General features: G+C 39.3%; 1 protein-coding gene across 2 annotated transcripts in view; it reads left to right on the forward strand.

Moving 5' to 3' along the window:
• Nucleotides 1-345: 345 nt before the first annotated feature.
• The window catches only part of sik2b (salt-inducible kinase 2b), a 44,392-nt gene continuing 20,178 nt past the window's right edge, over nt 346-24,559 (forward strand). For both annotated transcript variants that reach the window (XM_079246408.1, XM_079246409.1), the window contains exons 1-4: nt 346-767; nt 3,734-3,850; nt 9,965-10,028; nt 21,123-21,284. In XM_079246408.1, coding sequence (XP_079102534.1) covers nt 630-767; nt 3,734-3,850; nt 9,965-10,028; nt 21,123-21,284 — 481 coding nt within the window. In that variant the 5' untranslated portion in view covers nt 346-629. The remainder of the gene's footprint in view (nt 768-3,733; nt 3,851-9,964; nt 10,029-21,122; nt 21,285-24,559) is intronic.

The raw sequence follows: 24,559 nt of genomic DNA on the forward strand, positions 1-24,559 counted from the left end.
TTTTCTGCAGTTTTAAGCTCCAGCCGACAGAAGCTTATTAAACACCTGCAGGGCAAAACTTCAAAGTTACCTATGCGTGCAATCAAGGAGGGCAGGCAAGCAAACAGATTTCAGAATAGCTATTTTACCGGTTGACGTAAGAGGTGGGTCTGGTTGTCTTGGCAACCAATTGGCACTGAAGTGTGGAGCCGCTCAGTGGCCCCGCCCCCTGTACAAATACCCCTATGGCTTTGACGTCAATACACGTCAACCAGAGAACATGATGCCTCTTTGCAAGTCAACTTGTGTGCTCTGTAGCTGATAGAGGTGCCTCAAGCTGAAATATTATAGCTCTATTGTACCGGAGAACGTGGTGTGACAGCCCTCTGCCTCACCAAATGGCCTGCCTCGTATCGCCGCACTGACGGAAAGTGTCGCCACATTGGCGTTCAAGCTGGCAGGGCGACACAGAAATCAACTTTGTCTATTTTTAATGGACACGCTTCGAGCGGCGGCGGCGGCGGCGGGCGGTTTGTTTTCCTTTCGTCTTTATCGCTAGCTGCTCGAGCAAGCCCGTTTGAGTCCCCGCGTGCTTCTTTGCCCGTCTGGCTACCTCCTGTTCTCTCACAAACAGTCCCATTTACAACAGCATGGTCATGGCTGACAGTGTCCAAAAACCGCTGATCCGGGGTCCGGTCCGAGTGGGCTTCTACGACATCGAGCGCACTTTAGGAAAGGGTAATTTCGCTGTAGTGAAGCTGGCCAGACACCGTATAACAAAGACTGAGGTGAGTGTATTGTTTAACTAGTTAGCCCGATAGCTAACTTGTGCTACTGTTCTGCTGAGTTATATAACTTTTATGCACTAGTTGACACCCCTGGTATTCGCAGTAGACGTGCACGAATAGAAACTTGGGTCAAGCAAACTGCCGGCAACTTGGCTGCTCCAGTGCAAGCTGGTGTGTCTGAAGCTTGCAGGTATGGGAGCAGTGGTTTATCTCCCTTCAGGAATATCACTGCCAGTGAGAGGTCTGACCACCAGTACTTCTGGGAAACACAAACTGCACACATGCATGCTTCTTTTTAACACCAAAGCGGCTTCACACACCTGTACTCCCTTTGGTAATGTCCCACACAGGGCTACAGTGCCCCACCTTAAAGAGTCCGGTCTGTGTAAACATCCAAGTTGCCGTGAGTCTCGGGGATGCGGCATGCGTCGGTGGTCCCATTATGTAATCCAAATAATGATGTGATTTAGTGGCTTCTTGTCTAAGCAGTGCAGAGAGCTGGTGGGGAGCTGCATCTACCAGCCAGAAGTCTGTCATTGAAAAAGGCACAGTGTTTTGCATGTATGTTTGCAGACATCATTCCACTGACACTCACTTTTTGGGGGTCTTCACATACTTTGAAGCGGGCTTGATATCACAAACATGGCACACTCTGTGCAATGCAGCATGAGCTTTGAACAGAGCTTGAATTTGTCCTGAGTGAAGTAAGTTTGATGCCAGCTGTCTGCAGAGCCGTACCAGGAGTGCCACGACTTTCTATTGTAATGACAGACAAACAAGGAATTTACTGTACAATGTTCAGAGCACGTGAAGGGGCTGTGCTGTCAGTCAGGCTGAGCGATTAGAATGTAGCCCAGAAAACTTTCAGTAATGTGAGCAATTATACTCTGCAGAAAAACAAAGATTTACGTCACCCAGACAAGACTCTTGGTAGATTTAAGAAGTAACAGGGCAAGTAAATGTCTGCTAAGACTCTTATCAAGATAATCTGGTTATTAAAGCCCGTCAAATAGCACAGTGTTAGTCGAACCAGGTAATCTGCATCATGTAATACCAACAGCTATGTGAATGCCAGTTTTAATTTCAGGTGAACACTACACTAGGTGATTTGGTGAACACCTGTCCTTCAGCTGGTGTAGAAACTGGGTTGAGTGAAACCATGCATGCTGTTGGGTTATTAACAGATGCTGCTTTGGTGGATGGAGGCATGTGACGCTGGTTGGTGCACAGGTTATTACAGGAGTCGTAGTTGGCTGGAGAGGCAAATGATCAGCTTTTTGTGATGCAGTGGCTTAAAAGACATTAGTCCTATACATATGTGCTGAGACATGAAATATTATAGCTGTTGTAGCAGTGTGCACATGTTTATATGTTCCTTCCTAGATAGGTGTATCTCTGTGTGCATAGCCTACTTTTCTACTCGTGGCCTCTATGTCTACTGACCCAATCGTCTCGTTATGTACATAATGCAGCGGGTGAGTTTGCACAGTGCCGGCCCATTCCCATGTGGTAGTGTCTTTTCGCTCAGCCGGTCCTACATATCCATGTCTAATGATAGCAGAGTCTTCCTGCTTTCATTACTTTGTGTTTAAGCTAAATTCCCAGTCTAAACCATTGTCCTCAAATGGCCTCAAATGCTGGCCAAGATATCTTCTGCTGTATTTGTGTGTTTTGTATTGTTAACATTATCTCTTTAAATGCCCTGTAGTCCCTCTGTGCAGGATGAGCAATTTAAAATTTTATGCTCAAGAGGTCTCGGTTTGTAGCTTGAGTGGCATTACAAGATTTAAATTTTTTTATAGGATTTAATCCCACATTGCATACCTTTCTGTGCTGCAGCAAGGGAGATAATAATGGATTGTTAAACTTGTTAAAACCCCCCCATGACTATTTATTTGTAATTGGCAACAACAAATATGTTAAAGGCAGCTCAAAATAGGTGACTGACCTAACTGAGATTTTAGGAATTAAAATAATGGCCGTTTTACATTTGATGAAAAATGTGGACCCTTTATGTACTTCCCAGATATCCATGTTATTTGACAGCGGCCTTGTTCAAAGACACAGACACAGGGATCATACAGCAGCTCATGAGTTTATGCAACACAGTTGCATGAGGTGTACTGCAATAGTCAGACACTGCAGCTGCACATTCATTTGTTATATGAACACAGTAAGTCTGCTGTTTATCTGAACATCAAGATAGGAGACAAATGCACTGTGATAAACTTCTCTGCCACTCCTTCAGACTTCTCTGCAGGGTGTTTGACGTCTTAACAATCTCTGACTGCAACTTCATTTTTGTCTTTTGTTAAAAAAAAAAAGAATTTGAAATCAAAATTTTTCTTGATCATTTGATTTTTTACTCAAAGTGTCACTCGTACATTTTTGTCCAACTTGTCCAAACTTGTAACAGTGGTGTGACTGCTGAGAACTGGGCTTTTCTATCGTTTACCTCTCAAGTTTGGCAGACAGATGCTGTGAGCACTTTATGTTAAAACAGATAGACTTATTGTTTTTGTGACTGCCTGAAGAACAGTTAATATCCTCTTTTTACTTTCCTGGCATCACTAAGGAAGCCTGTGATATTTATAATATTTAACATTACATGTTTTGGTGTTGAGCAATGTATTTGCCTGTACTGTACCTTCAAGTATATCATGGCTCAGACGTGATGGTTGTTTATGAGGTGTTTTGCATAAATTGCAAAAAATTTATCCCATCGCTTGGAAATGGCTTCCTAATTTCTTAGAAAACTGAAAAAGAAAACACTGTCCTCCTTTTTTGCTTGTCAAATGGTGGTTTTGTGAGTGTCTAAGGGTTTGTTTGTTTTTTTGTTTTTTTAATTTGTGTCTAATACCATCATCCACTACCACCATCTGATGCGGCCTAACAATGCCTCTAGTGTATGAAGTCTGGAAAGCAACTGTTTATAGTTTTGTTGCTGATGGTTGATCCTTCTGCAGGTGGCCATTAAGATCATAGACAAGACCCAGCTGGATGCTGTGAACCTGGAGAAGATCTACAGAGAGGTTCAGATTATGAAGATGCTGGACCACCCTCACATCATCAAGCTCTACCAGGTGAGTCTACCAGCTAATGTTTGAAGATGGATTTAATTATTTATATGCTACAGCAAATTCAGATTTTTTTTATCTGATGTGCTATAATTTTTTTTGTCTCTTAGATCCAAATATGCGTGTTGTCATAATAGATTTGACTTGGTTTTTGTTTTGCTACTTTTAATCCCAATATTTTTAACTTTTTCATTTATATTTTTAAGTGCTTAGATTTAACTCCTTGAGTTATAATGATGTTGGAATAATGCCTCTGAACTTCATGGTAAAATACTTGGATTTTATATATATATATATATATATATATATATATATATATATATATATATATATATATTAGTAATAGTTTCTATAAAAAAAGCCCAAATTTGTCTCACTTTAGTTACTTTGCTTCCTAATATGAGCTGTCTACAAGACGCTGATTAGTACTGGCTATATAATTAAATTCGTATTAAACCTAAAAAGTTACCCAGAGTGCCCCCATTTTAAGACTAATTTTATTTATTCAAATTTTTCAGTGATGCTCATATTTTTTTCTTGCGTTACCTACCAGGGTGTGGCATGTTCACAACAATCCAAGCTAGGATCAAAGAGAACAAGACTTTGTTCCATAAGATCTATCCCAGAGAAGTAGCTTGTAGTGAATCATTAACAGTGGCCTGACTGCCCAGAATGAATAGTGCTCTCTCCTTTAGTCTCTGGAGTTCAGAGGGTCTCTTTAGGCGTGTCCTGGGGCTAGATAGGATAGGTTTTTTTGGTTTTTTTTTTTTATCTTAACCGCTTTGCTCTACTTTGTTTTAATTTAACCATACTTAAAGCTAAAATAAATACCGTAAACTGTTATATAAGCAAAAGGTTTGATATATACATGCGTCCCAAGTTGGTGTGTAATCCCATGTCATGATCTCAGTATCTACCAAAATAGCCTTGACTATGATTTTTCCCATAATCAAACAGCCCTACCTTGGGGTTATCTCACCGGAGCCACGTTTCCATGGTAACAGTCAATGACAAGTCCTAACCAGCGGCAAAAAGAGGCAAAAAAAAAAAAAAAAAAAAGCAGAAAAAGGGAAAATGGGTCATAATTTGTGATTTCAAGCAATGTTGTTGAGCAAGTAATAAGACAGAAAAGAGCTTTTTCTGAGCAGTGATGTTAATGCGGGCATCATCAGCAGTTTTCCGTCGCCCTAAGGTGCCATCCTCAGGGCTGCTTTGATGTTTCTGTTGATTGTAGGATACATTTAGAGGATTTAAATTCCTTGCCAAAGCAAACTTTAGAAAGCACAACTTTAAAAATGATGTTTGCAACAAATGCCACAGAGCTCAAGTTCTTATGTCAATGAGATGGGGAAGTAGAGCATTTAAAGCATGCATTTACCTCACATTTCTCATGTATGAGTCTTATCTGACAGTGACACAGCTGTAATTTTAATTTGAAGTCACAATATGTCCCTTTTAAGCTAAGACAGCTCTTTCTGTCTAAGTGTTTGAATGAAAAAGTGTTCTGCTGCATTGATATAAACGGGTCACTCAAGCAGCCGTTCTACTTTGACAGGGTGTTGTTTTTTATTTTTATAAAACAATTAGTCCCATGTATGGTCCAGAAGCACACAGCCTTGTGATTTTAATCTATCTGAAGTAAGTCAAAGTCTATCTCTGTGAAGCCTGCTTGAGATCAGTCATCAGAGAGCATAGGTCAGGAAGTAATATGTAACTTGCGTCATTGTGAAAGCCCAATTTGACATTTGTTCAGACGGATCAGCTTCGTGGTGCAGAATTCACTGCTGGTTCTTGTTGATCTTCCTTTTCAGGTGCTTCAACATACACGGTGTTGAAGCACAGGACTAAAACAGGTCACTTTCTAATGCATCAGCAAACATCTGCTGCTGAGCAGAACCTGCTCCTGCTGTATAGTTGGACATGAGAGCATAGTTAATGACTGACCAACTCGCTGCTGATTGTGTTCTGTGCTGTGTGAAGTTGCTGCTTCCATATTAACACCAGATAAAGCGGCTGTAGCTCAGGAGGAAGAGCAGTTGTCCTTCAGCGGGTAAGTTGAGGGATCGATTCCAGGCTTCCCCTGAAATGCCGAAGTGTCCTAGGGCAAGACACTGAACCCCAAACCGCCCCCCGATGTGCCTATCGGGGTATGAGTGTGTAGAATGAGTGTGAATGTGTGAATGTGACAAGTAGTGTAAAGCGCTTTGAGTGGTCTGTATGACTAGAAAAGTGCTATAGAAGTACAAGTCCATTTACCATTTACCAAAGCTGATGTATCCAACTGGAATATGTTATGTTTTTATTTGATCTCCACCATAGCTTGTAAAAAAAATAATACTGTTTGACAAGAACTGTTAAATATATTCTGCCCTTCTATTATTCACATTGCTCAGTCAGGCTGGTGGAGGGAAACATTCCAAATAGTCCAGATGCAGGAGGAGTAATGTGGGTTTTGTTCTGGTTGGGGGTCACCAGACCAGCTCTTTACCCTTGTAAATATACTTGAGGGTGCTTTGGAGTTTTTCCAACCAGCCCTGATGCATTTTGTGGACTTGGACAAAACTAATGAGCGTGTCCCTTGTAGTGCCTGCAGGATGCTTCAGTTGTATTGGTTATTAGGTCCATCTCCAAAACTGCTCTTCATCACAAATTCCATTCATAGTTTATACTGACAGAATTTCTAGTCACAGCAGTTTGACTAGCTTAGGATCATATCTTTGCATTTTACTGATGATGTGGTCAGGTTGCTTTATTGAGCGGAGACCCCCATCAGGCACTCGGGCAGTTTACAGCAGGGATGGGAGTTTGTGTCTTCAGATTACAATATAAAGAGTCAAAATGTTTTTGTATGTTTTTAAAAAGTGTAAGCTTAACAGCCGGATTGAGACAGTACCTAAAGAGAAACGGAGCCAAAAAACAAAGCTGTTGATTTGCCAGTCAGTCTGCTATCCAGTCCCCGTCTACAACAATCCACTGAGGATGATCACCCAAAGAATTAGACCACCAACCCTCAATGTAGATTTCAGGGATCTTTCACATTGAAGTAATTTGGGTATGTGGTTAGGATTCTGTCTGAAGCCTTCACAGGCAAGGTGATTCAGATTTGTTCTACAAGGATAAAAACTTTGGGCAGACCCAGAACTGGAGAGGTATCTGTCAGCTGATTTGAGATTGCCTTGTTGGCCTTCTGGAGGAGCTGGAGAAGGTGGGCGACGAGGGGGAAATCTGGGAATATATGCTTATGCTGTTGATCCTGACAGCCAGGTCCCAAAACTGGTAGCAAATGAAAGGGCATATGGAGAGCACTGTTTTTTCATTAATGATAGTTTTTTTGTTTGTTTGTTGTTGTTTTAATCTGAACAATGTTTTGCAGCATTTACTGTCCCAGCTTTTTTGGTAACGTATAGAAGCTCATGAAGCAGCAAAGCAAGACGTTGATGGTTTGAATTGAACTAAAAGGCCCTTGTTGAACTGTTCATAGTAATGTCTTTGGACTAAATCAGTTTCCAAGTTGATATTTGGGTGAAATTATAAGTTAAAAACAAAATATATCAATAACTGCTTTGATATTGTATTTTACAAAATATTCAGCTGTTATGTTTTTTTAAGTTTGTTGACTAAAAACTGGGCAGTTAACTTTTTTTTTCTTTTCTTTTCTTTGTAGAGAGTCTTAACACGTGAAATTCTGTCATAAAGCAGGATAACACGTCAGTGAAGAAATTAAAAATCACCAAATCCCCTTAAACTGTTTGTTACCAGCCCCTGTGCTGATTTCTTTGTTATACTTGTATAATTTTTCAAGTTTTTTATTAGATCTGTTCCTATCATGTGATAAGAAATTAATATTTTTTTCAATCTTCTATCTAAAATATTTGTAATGTTGTTTGATCTGGACTTTTAACGGAAAAAAGAGTGACAACGTAAATGTATTTTGTGGTTGAATTTTGTCATAATAATATAAACTGAGTGCCACTGTCAGTACAGCGAAGCCTCTAAACAGGATTCATGGAAACAAAACTCATAAAGGCCTTTTTTTGTCAACAAAAAAAAAAAAAAGCCTCACCACAAATAACTGAGTTATATAAACTGTTTGGTCTGGTTGCTTTGTTTAGCAAATATAAATGACTGATTATTACTATTACACAACCATGTGGCCCTATGCCAGTTCTGAGCTGTTTTCAACAAGTCCATCCATCCATCCAACCATCCATCCAATCCGCTCTACTGAATTAGCAGGTCCCTTTCCCATCTCATAAACTGAGCTTGACCTTGTGACCTGAAAAGATAGACATGGCTAATGCAGACACACAAGGACAGATTGACTGTAGACCCACTCTGATTTTTATGTTGTTGTCCTCTCCTCTCTGGCCCTCACTCACCTATGATTTTTTTTTCTTTCTTTTAACATCTTGTCAACCTCTGACCCTTCTCAGCGTTCAGATCTCTACTTTTTCTACCAATCTTTCTGGAGTTTCAAACATTTGAGATGACAAAAGTGCTTTGTTTGGGTATGACAATGAAAATACTGACAAAGTGAAAATGTCATCTGCATACGGATTTCAAGAAATGCACGGATACATTAAAGATATTATTAGATATGTCGTGACCTCAAGTTAGAATCAATAGCCAATGTTGAGCCTATTAAAAGAATTACATTAAAAGTGATGCATAATTCATTTACAGTGCTAGAGTAGAAGCATTACACACATTCAAGAAATGTGATTAACCACAGGAAGTTTAGCTACTGCCTTTTATGGCTGCACATTCAAATGAAGGAAGCACCAAACACAGAGAATGGCTGCATTTCTTGGTGTCAGAGTTGAAACGGTTCATGTTTTTCTTAACAGTACAAGTTTATTATTACTTTATATAATTCTTTAAGTTGTCTGCTTACTTTTTTTTCTCAGTTTCCACTGGAAATATAAGCAACTTTACTTTTGTGAACTCGAAAAATTAGCATGTTCTTTGAGTAATGTTAAGTTATTGCATCAACACCATTTGCATAAGAAGAAATAAACATTCACTCATTACATCCTTGAAGATGTCATTTAGAAGGTAAAATGCTAAATCAGGTAAGAGATTCATGGCAGGTAATATAGGAAATAATTCATGTTCTACTTTGTTCCATTGCAGCAGCAATGTGAAAAGATGGAAACCTATCATGCATTAGTATAAAAATAAACCTCCCTGGCAAAGATTTTTTTTTTTTAATCTTGTCAAACTCAGGTGTAAGTAATGACATTAATAACGGCTGCATTCCACCCAGGTATGCCGGTGCCAGGGCCCTGCTACTAGTCACGCTGCTTCACTGGCATCCGAAAGGAAGTGGGAGCTATTGTTAATACGAGTTACACCTGCGCCGTTTCTGCTGTGGCAAGTCAAAATGTCAGCAGTGCGAGAGCTTTGTTTTCCAGACTTGTTGCCGTGTTGGCTCATGCCTGAGAATCACTACGCAGGTTTGATTAATTGATCAGTTAAGTAATCAGAGAGGGCAAAATATGTCTGTCATACAACTCGGACCGGCCGTTTTCATTTCCTAAATCCATGAATCGATTGGCATTAACAGATGGAAAATTGATCAGAAACGAAGAGCGTGGGATTTCTAGTGTGAATGTCTGGCTCACAGTGTCTGATTCATCCTCCCCTCTCCATCTGATTCTCCCCTCCGCATTTAGTTCTATTCATCTCCAGAGTGTTTCTGCTTCTAAATCGGTTCTCCTCCTCCTACACAACACCGATCTGTGTCGGGACTGAAAGGTTTTAAGTACCATTCAGATACACTCAGCAACACCAACTGTCCACCTCCATTCTCTTACATGGATGCCATATTTAGACCCTGAGCCATTCATGGATTTTGTTTTGCTCGTGATGTTGCTACACTTTACAGTTTAACCAGAGTGAGCCCTCTCTGGTTGATTGTGTAATGTTTTGGTGTTTTGCATCTATTTTGGGGATTTTTTTTTTCTTTTCCTATTTATTATTCTCTGTACTTCTGTTGCAAGAGACTGTTTATTCATTCATCTGGATTTTCTGATGATTCTGCGACTGAAATGTGGTCTTTTTGTGTATTCCCTCTCTTTTCTCCCTCTCCCCTGTTCCTTCGTCCTCTCCTATTCTCAGGTGATGGAAACGAAGAACATGCTTTACTTAGTCACGGAGTATGCCAAGAATGGCGAGATATTTGGTGAGTGATCTTTTCTAGTACAAGATCAGTTTGACACCAGTGCCTTTGTCCCACCCAGGTCATTTGTGTTCTTCCCGTATCAGTTTAAGAATAAAAAAAACCAAAAAAAAAAAACGGCTCACTTGCGTCAGTGAGGTTTTTGACAAACAAGGAAGTACCAAAGTCTTGTTGAGTTTGCGTTGCTCTTACAGTTATCCCAGCCCCAATCTCAAAGGTTATGTGATTGATGGAAATCTGAGAGCAATGTCCTGATGTAACCCTTGTTGTGTGCTGGCAGTAATATGTGCTGCCATTGTTTTTCTGATTATTAAATGACATCATTGCTGTAAAAGCTACTGAGGGGCAGCCTCATAAAAAAAGAGGTTGATGTATTCCTGTTTTATGTGCCGCAGAACCATCTTCACTTGAGGTGAAAGTTTACTGGTAAAGTGTTCCTTATAGTACTGAAGATAAGGCTTACATTCTCCACACTGTCAAATAACATTGTCATGCTTTTAGTTTATGAACATGGCACATAGGCTGCACATGAATTATTCTTCTTAAGACTTGTCCTGGTTGAATACTCGATACTTTTTTTTAATATGCTTTACACTGGCGAAGCCATTAGTTTTGTTTAGTTTATCTTTATTTGCTCGACACAAATATTTTTACATCTGATAACATGAGTTTAACATGTGACAACAGAGAGCAAACACTCCAGAGCTTACGCTATGGGTGCTTCTTTCCAAATAGATATTTAGAAAGAGTATAAAATTTCCCTCCAATACTAACAAAGTCCAAAGATAACTGCGTGGCAAGTACTTAGAATTTTAGCGACAATGTATGACAGATATAAAATATCTGATCTGCAAATGATCATTTCAGCTTCAGTGAAATTTAGATGTTTGAGTCAAACGCTAAATAAGCTAAACCCGCCTGCATTCCTGATAAGTTATTGATGATTTCTAAACATGCAGCAGACACAGTGCTTTAGTTCCGAACAATAACAACTCCATATTCATGCAGATCAGGAGGATCCAATGCAAAGCTTCAATAAATGTTACATAAGCAAAATATGCAGTCATGAGAAGAAGATAATCGACTATCATTTAATTGTAAGATTATACATATCAGCATAAATACATAAATAATCTGGTCCAAACCAGTGCTTTAAAATGAATTAAATACAAACTCAGACAAACGACACAAAACTTAGTTTAAACCAGTGGTATTACTTTAACAAAAGCTACATCAGCAGAAGCATTGTGTTAAAAATATACATAAATAAAAGAAAAAGGGGCAGAACAAGTATGGCTTGTTCGGAAGCGTTATCTATATAAAGAACATGACAGTAAAAGTTAGCTTTGCAAAGCTAAACAAACCACAAGATGTCTGGAACAATGTCCTTTTGACAAATGAGACAAAAGCAGAGATGTTTGGACATAATGTACGGCACCAAGGATCCTATCAGGACATTCAGCCTATACCAGCCCAACACGGTGGGGGGGTGATGATTTGTCTTGTAGTCAGGGAGGGTCCATTCACACCAGCCTTTTTTTTTTTTTTTTTTTTTTGGAATCTGTTTGTTTTCTCTGTGAAAATCTTCATTTGAGATTTTCTGATGGGAAAAACTAATTCTGACTTGAGTCAAAGGAAAAACCTCAAATGCAGGTCTTTGTTTCAAGTGGGCCAAATACACAAAGCGGACTCCAAAACAAAGTTCATTGTGGGTTCAGTGCCCAGTATCACAAGTACACACAACCAAAACACACACACAGGAAAGGTGGCTCTGGATGGGAGAAATAGGTTGCGGTCAGGTGTGAAAGAATTTAGTAAAAGTGCTGATAGGTTGATCAGATGTCTGAGACCCCCAGGATCTCATGAAGCTCCGTATTTAGCTGATATGTACATGGAACCAAATATGTTCTGCATCAACCAACAGATCAATGAGTTCTCTTCTCCATTGTATGTAGTCTTCTCCTTTAATAATTCTTGGTGCAGCAGTCAAGGAGAGGGGGCCATGTTTGATTCCTTTAAGAACTGCGTTGTGAGCACAAACTTGGTCCAGAAGAATATTGCCCCCCCCCCAGGGTATAGCAGGCTAAACTGGTGTTAATACGCATTAACACAACCATGAGCTCCTCTGTATATTCCAGTCAAAGCACAAAGATGTCAGAAATGAATAACTTAATAAAAATAACAATAACTTCAAGTTATTTCTGCTATTATTCTGTGTTTTCTTAGTTTTTTTTTTTCTTTACATATTTAACTGACACAAGAAGCGCACAGAAGAAAGGGGGGGATAGACACAAAGGCAGGGGGGGAAAGTGTGTCTCCCTGTTTCATTTTCAGCTTTGGAAGAAATAAATCTCGCAGTGATGATCATTTCCAGGCAGCTTGTCATACTCACGTTTCTCAGAGAGACAAAAATGCCCTGGAAGGAAGTTGTCATTTGGAAACAAATCAAGTTTCCAAGTAGAGACTCTTATCATACACTGCACAATACTGAGTTATTAAAGTAAATAAGCAGAAAAACTACACTTTGTATTAATCTGGATCACAAATAAGTACACTGGTACAGGCAAGGACAGCAAAATAGGAACATGGCAAGAATAGTACATGAAGATAACGGTTTATCTTGGTCTTCCATTGCACCACTTGCGCTCTATCACTGTCTACATGCTCAACACACTCAGTTTGTACAGTGTGTACAGTAGCTGAGATATTCTGAACGTTATAGTTCAGAACTGCTGGATCATTATTTGTAGTTTTAAAAAAGTGTTGCAACAGCTGTAAACCTGCTGACATGAAGTGGCACAGAGTTGCACATGAAAGTTTCCAGTCTCTAACATTTAATCAAGATCATTTTATATAATTTCTATTTTTATTCTCATTTAATAGAGTAAAAAAGGCTCTGTGCTTAAGTCTGGGGCACATGTGAAATACAAACTTTCCGATAACTTTTGCTCAGGTATCAAATCTTAATAACTACCTTGTGAGAACTATGTTGTTTTCACAGCCATCATTAAGGGAAAGCAGAAGATACATATTTTAGGGCCTTATAGAAATCTTGACATGTTAAAGTGTCTCAGTCAGTAGCAATGAGCTCCTTCAAGCAGCTTCTTTGCACTCCATTAAAATCCTAGAAAATTAAGAAAAAGGATTTCTTCAAAGCAAGACAAAAAACTGTAAAAGGTTAGCTTAGTGTTTTCATTTAGCTCATTCTGCAGTTTGTGTTGCTGCCAGTTATCAAGTGGTGGAAGTCTGGGGAAAAAAACTTCCAGGGGTTACTGCATGTTGAATTGCTTAATTAGACATACATATACATGTATGTAATGTATTAGGGGTGGGAAAATTGAATCGAGAAATCGGGATTTTTTTTCTTTACAATTTTAAAATCGATTTTTTTTTTTTTTTTTTGTAAAAACTTTAAATATTTTTTTCAAATAAATAAAATTAATGCATTATAAAATTTTTGTCATTTTTATTGTTTTTATTGATCTTTTTACATGTCTTCTTGGGCATTATAGCAGCAGAATGATGGTCTGGGTACTATGTTGTTTTTTTCCTCTCATTGAATTGAAGAAAAATGACGAGCAAAAGAAAAGTTTTATACTATATTTTTTGTTTTTAATCTACAAAAATCAGCAATATTTTTGTATTGTGAGAATCGCAATTTAAATGGAATCGGCACCCAAAAACTCGGAATTGAATCAAATTGGGACAAAAGCATATCGTCACACCCCTAGTATGTATGTAAATGGTAAATGGACTTGTACTTCTATAGCGCTTTTGTAGTCATGCAGACCACTCAAAGCGCTTTACACTACTTGTCACATTCACCCATTCACACACACACACTCATTCTACACACTCATACCCCAATAGGCACATCGGGGGGCAGTTTGGGGTTCAGTGTCTTGCCCTAGGACACTTCGGCATTTCAGGGGAAGCCTGGAATCGATCCCTCAACTTACCCGCTGAAGGACAACTGCTCTTCCTCCTGAGCTACAGCTGCCCCAATGTATGTATGTATGTGTATATAAAAAATATAGAATATATGATCTATCTGGAACAACTTATTTTCAGGAATTAGGTCATACTTTGCTAACTTAACCATTAAAGTCAGAGGAATTTTAACAAAAGGTGCCCAAACATTTGAAATCTGAACTGCACATTGAATATTTGATAAATTTAGAACCAACGTGTTGACCCGTAGACTATGTGTAAGTGGTTAATAAGTTTCACAGATAAATAGCCTAACCTGCGAGTCTGACAAATATTCACACCCAACTCACTTCTAGAGGAGCTATGATTACTTAAGCAATGGTCTGTTTGTTCATTTTGTGTGTGTGTGTGTCTGTAATTCAGACCAAAACACCGCTTGTGATGTTGACTCAGCAGCTGTAACTCCTCTGCTCCTCTGACCTACAAAAGCGCTTGGAAGCAGCCCCAAGAAAATATGAATGAGAACAAAAGTGCAGAAATATACAGACATGAGGTAGAGAGACTCGTTACGAAGCAAATTCTTGGCTTAATTTGAAGAGAGGAAAAAGTCTTGTTTTTAAAGAATTATTTTACTGTGTGGAAAACATTTATTTTCATCTGAAGAATTACTTTTCTACCACTTTATATGCTGAATAGTATGATTTCTCTGTGTCCTTCACTTATTGACACCACTCTCGGGTGTGATATTGTCATCCCATGGCTAAGCAAGAGTTTTCACATTTCTCAGCACATTTTCCATTCCTTTTAAATCACGACTGGTCAGGCTCATTTTCTATAATCCATAGATTTTTCTGTTTCTCATGGATCATCTCTGGATATTATAAAACCATTGTGTCCTGATTCCCCAGACCCCTTTGCACTGATTGCACAATGTAATGCAGTTATGTAAGAAGTTTATATGTCAACATCAGCCGCAGCTACGGCAGCAGCTCTAACTCAAGCAGTCAAAAACTGACTGGTAGCTGTAGCACCAGATGGGCATAACAGTATTTATTGTCACAGGACTGAAAAATCCTTCCTGATTTCCATATAGACTTTCTGGAGATTGATTGAGTCATGGAATCATGATGCACTCACACAAGCAGATAAGCTGCCACTGCAGAGCTCCGCTCTCCCCCTTCACTATCGCTCTCCAGAGATGCTTTCACTTTTCTGACATGGTGAATTTCTCTGTTCCTGTAGCTATAGTTTATGAAGGGTGGAAGGTGAGATCTATAATGGCACCATGACTGCTTAGCAGTCCATTGAGCTGCAGCATATCCACTATCCGCTAAAGACATTTTTCTCCTTAGATCAACAACTAAAGGAGTTGTGGAAAAGCAGGAGGGGCAGCATGAGTGTCTGCTGTATGAAAGACAAAGAAGCGGATCTGAGTTTAGCAGCAAAAGGCACGGAGTGATGGGTTCATTTTTACAAAAGAAGGGGTGGGCACAGCAATGGGCACAACAGAGCCATCGATGCCGCCTTGTGATCTGCCTTTGTGTCTATCAGTCTGTCGCTCTGCAGTCTGCCTAAACACTGCAGGATGGATCAAACCTGGAAATTGGGTCAACCACAAATAAAGCGAGTTGCAGGGAGCTGAGGCTGGAAGAGAGAAGAGACAGGAGGAAACGGAGGCAAGAGCAGGGGACATCCTTTTGAATTTGGGAGGTGGTAGGGAAATGTAGGGCATGCATATTTAAGAAAGCAGTGCTAAAGAGAGGGGAGTGTAATTGCTGGCAGTGAGTGAAATCACTCATGAAGATCTCTTGTCTGACTGAGACATTCTTATTTACATAGTGTAGGGTGTTGGTTAATATTTCTCTTCACACCATCCTTTCTAACACAGCTTTGATTCTGCAGCCATCAGGGTGTGGCAGGTTTGAGACGTAAAGAGAAGAACGCAAAAGTGCAATTGTGCAACATGTGACCTGCTGTTTGGTACCATGTGGCTTTCATGTCCTATTTCTTGATTTTAAAAAATGACTAAAACCTTTCAGAAAACATGTGCACATACTTCACACAGTTGACCTTTGACATTTGTGCTCACCAGTGTTGTAATTGGCAGTCATTTTAGTCTAATAAGCTAAAAAGGCTAATTTTATTCACACATTTTTTTTAAAAAGAATTAGGTCAGTAAGTACTAGAAATTGCAATAAAGCTTGACTGGTTGTGTCAAGTATCGCATATAAAATAACCAGTTGTATACTGCATTTTCTCAGCCTTGGGATGCTGCTAGACTTCAGAAATGCAAAATGTGCCACAAGTTCAGAGCATGGACTTAGGGTTGGGAAATTACATAATGCATCTTTAACATCGCAACTCGCTGACAGCACATAAACACAAAGAGATGGCCATATGTCACTGAATAGAAACATGACTTATGTGCTGCTAACCTTAAAACCAAGTGTGCTGTTCACTTCCACACGTGGGAGTAGGCCTGTCGCAATCAGTCAATAAGTTAATTTATCACACGGAAAGGAAAAATGTGCACAATAAATTTGCCGGACGCAATAATTTTAATTTGTCTTTCTTTTCTTTCCCGAGTGTCACATTTGTTTTAAGACTGTTAACTAAACACAGCAATACAACAAGCTGTCATATGTACTTAAAACACAACCATCACCTGCAAAAAAAAAAGACCTTAACAAACAGGCTAGCTCCATCATCCCAATAGTCCACGATCACTGTGGTGTTTAACCGACAGATTAAGAATTTTCTGGATGAACATACATGTTACAAACATCATTTCCACAACTTTACAATGACATGAAAAATGACATACTGAAGGCGATCAAAGACATTCAGTTTTACCATTCCACACCTGGTCAAGTCCAAATATGTCCCTTTATATGAGCTTGACCATAGACTATGTAACTGTGTTACATGGTGTTTAGAGACCATATGTTTCAGATAACCAAGTTGCCAAAACCCCAGGAGAAATCCTGATCTGTTTTAGCAGACTGGACTGGATGAGCATAAACTAGTCGGCACATTGAGTTAAATGTTCTTTAGATATTACAGTATGCTGATCTTTAAAAGGGTGTACTTTCATTATTATTGCATTATTGTTAAGTTAAAAATGGTCTAAAAATGACAACAATAATCACTTTGCGCAATATTATCATCTGTTGCAATAATTTCTAAGACAATTAATGGCATGGCAAAATTTTTTACTGTGCTAGGTCTATGTGGGAGGACAGCAACAGGTCTGAAATGTTACATTTCCCTCCAGCCATGTATTCCAATTCCTGCTCAGCCAAAATCCTTGCATGTTCTTCACATAACACATAAACTTTGCATTAGTGTAACTAAGCTAACTTACATTTTTTCCCATTTGCAGGTGCATAACTCCAGGTGCACTACATATGCACCTGGAGTTATGTGGACAACTTTAAACTTCCTATGAAATTTATCACAAGCTGATTGATAAAGATATATAGGGGAGTAATATAGTATACCCTTGACATGCAAATATACGCTACATGGCATTTATATTAAACATTATTGTAGCATTACGCTGTAGGACTAATCATATTCTGTGAAACTGAGAAAGGATATGACATTTAAATTTGTTTATCTGGCCAACAAATACAAAGGATAAATCTAAGTTCTTGTGATCAAAAGGGAAAATGCCAAATCCTGTCAGTGCTGAAAACATTTGGCAGTCCAAGTGAACAGTTATGTTGTTATAGTTCAGTGTGGAGATGATTTTAGTACTCAGCTGAATGGTATGTGGGTTCAGCGCTCCTTTTCCGCATCTCCTTCAGTAGAATGCATTACACCTTCAACTATGTCTGGTTTTGTTTTTCTTAATTGTTCTTTTTTTTTTTGTTTGTGGTATGTTTTCTTATTGGATATATGTCAAAATAAACTTATACAACTACAACAATACTGGAAAAAATTTTGAAGAGCCTAGTTGGTTTCCTCAGCCTCCATGCTCTCCTATTGCTAACTTGATCAAGTCTCTTTAAGTTGTGGCTGAACAATTCTCATCCACAAAAGCCTCTTCCTACAACCCAGAACAGCTAGCAACACACACTAATATCTTGAGGATTATGCAAGTGGTGAATCTTGTGTGGCTGACTGGTGTATGTCCAGCAGGTAAAACCAGTTAATTATTAGTGATTTTTTTTTCTACTATTTTAACAGTCTGAAGTGATCTTTTCTAAGTATGTAATGGAAGCAGAAGATAATTTATTTGTTACATACAGTTGCCACAAAACATTTGGTTGGATTTCCTCTGAATAAAAGGGCAATGTCCTCATTAACCCCTTAGGGCGCCAGTATTATATCAGTACCAACATCTATCAACATGCATATAGATGTGACTTTAATGAGGCTGCTGCTTTTAAGTGGTTTGAGGATCACTTACTCATGTGGAAACTGTGTCTGGTGTGTGTGTTTGCCCCTTTACACATACACACATCCACTCTTCCCATGCCATCAGTACAGTGTTATCTGAAGTCCAGCCAAAGCTCGATCCAACAAGCCAGTTTGTACCCATGATGTTTGTTCCGTCCAAACCTGAGCAGCTGTTAAGAGACTTAGCTCCTCACCCAGCTCTTAGCAGAAGTGGAACACAGTGGTTGTTGAGCCATTCCCTAATACCCCAATGATTCATAGTTGTTCTGTTCCCTTTCCCAGAATGCAGCACAGCGTGCCTCACTGTGTTGAAGTCGTTGCCCTCACCAACATTGTGTCAGTGTATTACTCATCATTTAACTGGGACAACATACTGCATCATTTGTGCGAGGCAGTTCAGTGGTGATTGCTCGAACAGCAATGGCTTGTTGTTTAAGTGCCGCTGGAGCGACGCAGTATTGCCACTTGTTCACAAAGGCCCACATTAAATAGTTGTTTGTGCAGTTTAGTTTGGAAATTTGCTAATGAGCAGTCAATAAACAGGAAATACATTGACCAGTTTTTGAGGGCAAAGTTTTTATTTCATTTATGGGTTTTCTCTCTTCTAAACTGAATATTTTTGCTGGTGCTCTTAACGTAATTATTCCAGTAACCAAGCATTAGGAAATGAGAACAATGTTAATTGATATTACCATTATTTTGAAGTTGCAGCCCTTGAAAAGATACTTGAGTTACTTATTACATGTACCAATAAATGAAACTCAATGAACACCATAGTGCAAAGAGGACACAGTTATCCCTGTGATTTAACAGCTGTTATGAATCTTCTCTCTGGGATGGCTGAAATATGCCTCAATATAGTCGGAAAATGGGATTAAGGTATGTGCTTGTAGGTTTTGCTGTTTATCCACCTGGCAACTGCATTGGCTGAACCAAACTGATGCCTAAGCCGGTGGAGAGACACCAAAAAAGGAAAGGTTTGATCCTGGCATGGTTCCTACATTGGAGTCCTGTTCTTGTAGCAGATGCATACTTGGACCTTCTCGACACATTCCGCTTCTTAGTGTGTGTATTTGATTAGCAATTCCTCTATGGAATTCACCAGCTACTATCTAATCAGGTTTTCTCAGTGTGTCAGATGTTAGTTATTTATCAACCTTGGTGTCATAAATGAAATTTAATAGCACTGCTTTGGGTCTTCAGTCATTTTTACGGTCAAGTCATCGTTCCAACGCACAGCTGGCCCTTTGAACATCTCTGAGATGAGGAGCTGTTGGCAACAGCAGGCTTCAGGACAGGTTTTGCTACTTTAAATGTGGCATGTTTATTTGATTGCACAATATTTTTGATGTTACTGACTTGGTGAGTGGATTACTGTGATTTCCCCTGTGGTTCTTGACAAAGGTCGGATTTCCAAATTCTATCAGTATATTGTTTTCTTTACATAAACATGTTCACACCAGGGAAATAACAGCAAAATATTACTTGTCCAAAAAAAAAGAGAAAAAGTTCAATTGTGTTTCTCTTCTCTTATTTTTAGTTATTTATTTTAGGCTTTGCTAGTATCTCTCATGATAACCAAGCTGTAATAAACTTTGGGTGTTGAGATAACTCCTTTATATTTTCTGTGTTTTCATATGTTTTGTGTTGGGACTTTTGTTGTGGCTGTTGTGCATTGTTGCCAGGTTTGGTCAGTGATCTGTATCCATGCCAGCTGGAAGGAAAGCCAATACAGAGTGTCCTCTCTTGTTTGCCACTGAGTGTGAATTGAAGAGTTAGCAAGCTATCTAGACAGTCAAGTGTGAAGAGGAACCCTGCCGACAGCAACAAACACCATACTTCAAAGTTTATGGAGCTGTAGAAAACCATGCATCCTGTGAAAAAGTCTGTCGGGCCACATTCAGTTAAAAAAATAATAATAATAATATGAGTGTAAAAGATTAGTACAACAAAGGCAGAGTGAGAACAGGCTACAGGAAAAATCTGTGATTTGGATGTTTGTAATATTAAAAATGATAAATTTAGTGACTTTCTCCCAAATTGAGTTTAGTTTTGTGAATTTTTTTAAAACTGCAAATTTAATCAGTCTTCCTGCTCACTGCTCATCAGATAAACAGATTATTTCCAGCGCTTTTATTTACTCTTCTGACAAGGATGTATGTTCCTATTTACATCGGTGTCTTCATTTGTCCCAATTGTGTGCATTGCCAGTAGTTACCACTAAATTTGGCATTATCATCACCTCTCCCACGCACACACACACACACACACACCCCCAGTTGAAGCTGGATACCGATCCAGTTTCAACTAATGTGGACAATATGTACCGTAGCAAGCGTCCAATTTGCAGGAATCTTTTCCTCCCTTCACTCCTTTGGCTATGACAACGCATTCTCTATTGTTGGCCGCCTGCACATGCACACACACGAGGTTGGATCAGGAGTTTCCAAAGAAAAAATTACAACATACACATTGCACTGAATCAATTTACAGAACATGCTGTAATGTAGATCAGCTATAAACTACAAATGGCTGCAGGCTTGCAAGTCATCAAAAGTAAATTATCCTTTCAGCACAACCACCAACATTCAGTGGAATAAAAAAAATCCTCTCAAATGTATTCTTTTCAGCTGTGGAGTGATACTTTCAACTGCTTTAAAGGCCTGTCATGGCCTAATGTTATGTAATCAACATAAAATATAATCTGCATGTGGTTCTAACATTACATGTCACTCTTTCCAACGTCTGTCTCCCTGTCTGCAGACTATCTGGCAAAACATGGCCGTCTCACTGAGCTGGAAGCGAGGAGGAAGTTCTGGCAGATCCTGTCTGCGGTCGAATACTGTCACAATCGAAACATCGTCCACAGAGACCTGAAGGCAGAGAATCTGCTGTTAGACGGTCATATGAACATCAAGATTGCAGGTACTGTAAACACATTGTGGTTGGGGGTCCATAGATTCACACAGGGATGAGAAATGCATGATGACTGCATGGAAGTTTAGATCTAATGCATGCCATGATCTCAGTGCTAGTGTAGCTCAAAATTGTCTTAACTACCTGCCTGGGGCATTTGCACACTGTTGAGAATTGTTCAGAGGTGATCTGCAAGATGGCTGCTTGGTTCGAAGACATTTAAAAAACACACACATCTAAAAGTCACAGCAAGAATTCAAAGGTATGTGAGGCTGCAGTTTAAAAAAGTGATGATCAGTTGAGCAGTGGTCCCTCTGAGCTTTGATATTTACAGGGAAAGCATTAAGATAGTCCAAAAAGAGGAGTGGAATAAAAGGCTGAGATCTGCAGTGAAGGCATTAAGGTGTGATTATTAAACAACTGGTATTTAGGGTGGAAGTGGTGAAAATGTGTTAAAGGCAAGTCCAGGGTAGTGGGAAGGACCTGTCTGGGTTTAATGGAGGAGGAGAGGAGGTGATAAAATAGAGTTGAAACACTGGAAAGAGAAGGAAGACTGATAAGTAGCTTGCATAGCAGGACTGCAGTATTGAAATGTTCTGAGAGAGGCTGAAGTTTATCAGAGGTTAGCTGATCACATGAAGATGACTATAAATAAAGGCATAAAAGAGTATCAGACACTAAGTATGAATGTGCCTCAAAGAAATGGTTTGTTGTCCTCGAAGGACTTTCCATTAACTGTAGTTTGTTGACAAGACAACATTCAGGACTTTATAATTGTTTATAAAAAAAAACAAAAAAACATCTAAAACCAGATTAAGACTAAACTGTGTCAGAAATGAGAAATTTAACCACATAATTTCTCTTCACCATTTCTCAAAATGCTCTAATATGATAACCTAAAAATGTCATTACCCCAGCAGTAATTTTCACAAACATGTCTGACTCACAGCAGATTGTCCGCACAGCAGATTAGATTTGAAGCAGGAAAACAATGAACAGAGAACATTACCTGGCCTGTGTTTAGTGATGATTTCCCTGAGCAGCAGATACATGGGCTCAATATAAAGTCATCTCTCACTGTATATCTGCAAATAATTTCCGTTTGTATTTGTTGTGTTTTGTCATACATAAAAAAATAAAAAATAAAAAAATAAAATAAAAAAGGTTTAGCAAATGTGCAGAAAAGAATTAGCATGCTCGTAAAACAGATTTGCATCTGTGGAAAAAAGTTATTTTGAAAAAATCATGTCTAAAGAAGTGAAGCACAAAACTGCATGCAAGACTGAAGTTACAGTTGCAAATTTTTCCATTTATACACTTCTGATTGGATGGTGACTAATCAAACTGTCCAATCACAGAGCAGGTGGCATCCTGCCCTTCCACACAGCTGCACACTCTGAAAGGGGAGTTGATAGCTGTGATCCGAGGTAGCCACAGCTTCAGCCAGACTCATCCTGCTCTGTCTCTGGCAACGGCTCCATTGGGTCAGGCGTTGAAAGATTATACAATTGAAAATGAGTATTATCTACAGGGCTCTGGTTTAGCCCACCACCTTCCTGCCTGGGGCGGCAACAGCCGCATACAAGTGTGGCTTGGTTTTGGAGCAGCTAATGAGAACGTCCTAATGAAGCAGGGGCTATCCCGAAATCCAAACACTGTTGAAATATAGCTGCTGTACACTGAGGCCATCTGGGGGAGAGCGACTGAGTGGAGAAGAAAGTGGTGGTTTACACTCTGCAGAGAGAGTCCGAAGCGCCTGCTGGTAGTCTCGGACTAATATCAGTTTGTTACATTAACTTTGCAGCTCCAGACTTGGACCAAAATGTATTTTGTCTCATCATTTCACAAACTTCATCACATTCATTTTCTCACAGATGTTGTTCCACCTATTCTGGTTGTAGCATCACCAGTCTTTAAATTGATTTACTTTCCTTTCAGAGCCTGTGGTGGTGCAGAAGGACAGGAAGTTGTCTACTCTGACTGGATAGTTCCAATTAGAAGTGTAAAGACAGGATTGTGTACCTTTCGATGTTGCAGCAGATCTGAAGAATCCTTTTACTGAAAACACAGTGTTGTTTCTTTACTATATTGTGTAGAGAGTATGAAGTATTGTCATTTATTTTCAGCAGCTTATGTTGCTTTCTTCTCTGGACAATCAGCTTCAACAGCTCGAAAATTACCCCCCAGCTCAGACCAAGTTTTCTTAAGTTTTTTTTATTATTATTCTTTGGCTCTGATGCTGTTGCCCAGTGTAATAGATTGTATTTTCCACAACAGACAGGCTTGTAAGAGATATCTGAACATTCACTGCCAAAAATGCCAAAAGATGTCAAAAGATGAGCCAAAATTCTCCATAATTCTGGCAGTATGGGCTTCTCTCCTATAACAATGGCTCCCGGCCAGTGAGTTAAAGGATCTCGCTTTGTCAAGAAGCAGCATCTGCTCTCTTTTCTTGTAGACCACCTTGGTGTTGTATTTTCTGTGTAGTTTCTTTTTCAGCTTCTTTTCCATGATACACCCCACAAGTGCAGAGTCATCAGAGTACAATCTCTTGTGGTGCTCCTTTTTTCTAACCACCATCTCAGACACAAACTGGTTTTACATGAAGCCAGGTGGTTGTGCAGATATCCACTTGGATTTTGCAGAACTTTTCACATAGCTGTTCGGGCTGAACTTGACAAACGAAAGAACCTGATCTTTAGTCTATATTCTGATTTGTCTGAATGAGAATGGGCTTTCTGAAGCATGTAGCTAATGGCATATTCAACCTCAAGCACTTCATCGTAGGCAAACTGTAATGGGTCCTAAAAGGTGTTCTTATTGACGTGAGCCAATACCAGTCTCTCAAGGACTTCCATTATGTAGGGTGTTGAGGTAACTGTTCTGTAGTCCTTTATAGCAGATGGATGAGACCTTTTAGGTACTGGAGCAAAGCAGGTTGTCTTCCTCACCACAGGAACCTTTTCCTAACTCAGTCTAACATTGAGGAGGCGCTGTGCCCAAAGGATAACAACGCCATTAGCATTTGAACTGGACCCTTTTAATGCTTCAGTTATAGGTAAGAAATATCTTGTTAAAATGAAGGTTGCATTTATTTTTTAAAAGCAGAAGCTTTTTCCAGACAGGATGGCTGAAACGGCAGGGTGGATGAACTGTATAACTGTGGCAAAAAAAAGGTTCCGGATTTAAGGGGCGCCAAAGTCAAGTGGTGGAAATGGTTTAAAACTAAGTGTGAAAAATACAGCAAAGTACTTGTCAATTTGTCAGTGATGTAGGTGAAGTGA

Source organism: Telmatherina bonti (genome assembly GCF_933228915.1).
Source record: "Telmatherina bonti genome assembly, chromosome: 9".
In the NCBI taxonomy this organism is placed as follows: domain Eukaryota; kingdom Metazoa; phylum Chordata; class Actinopteri; order Atheriniformes; family Telmatherinidae; genus Telmatherina; species Telmatherina bonti.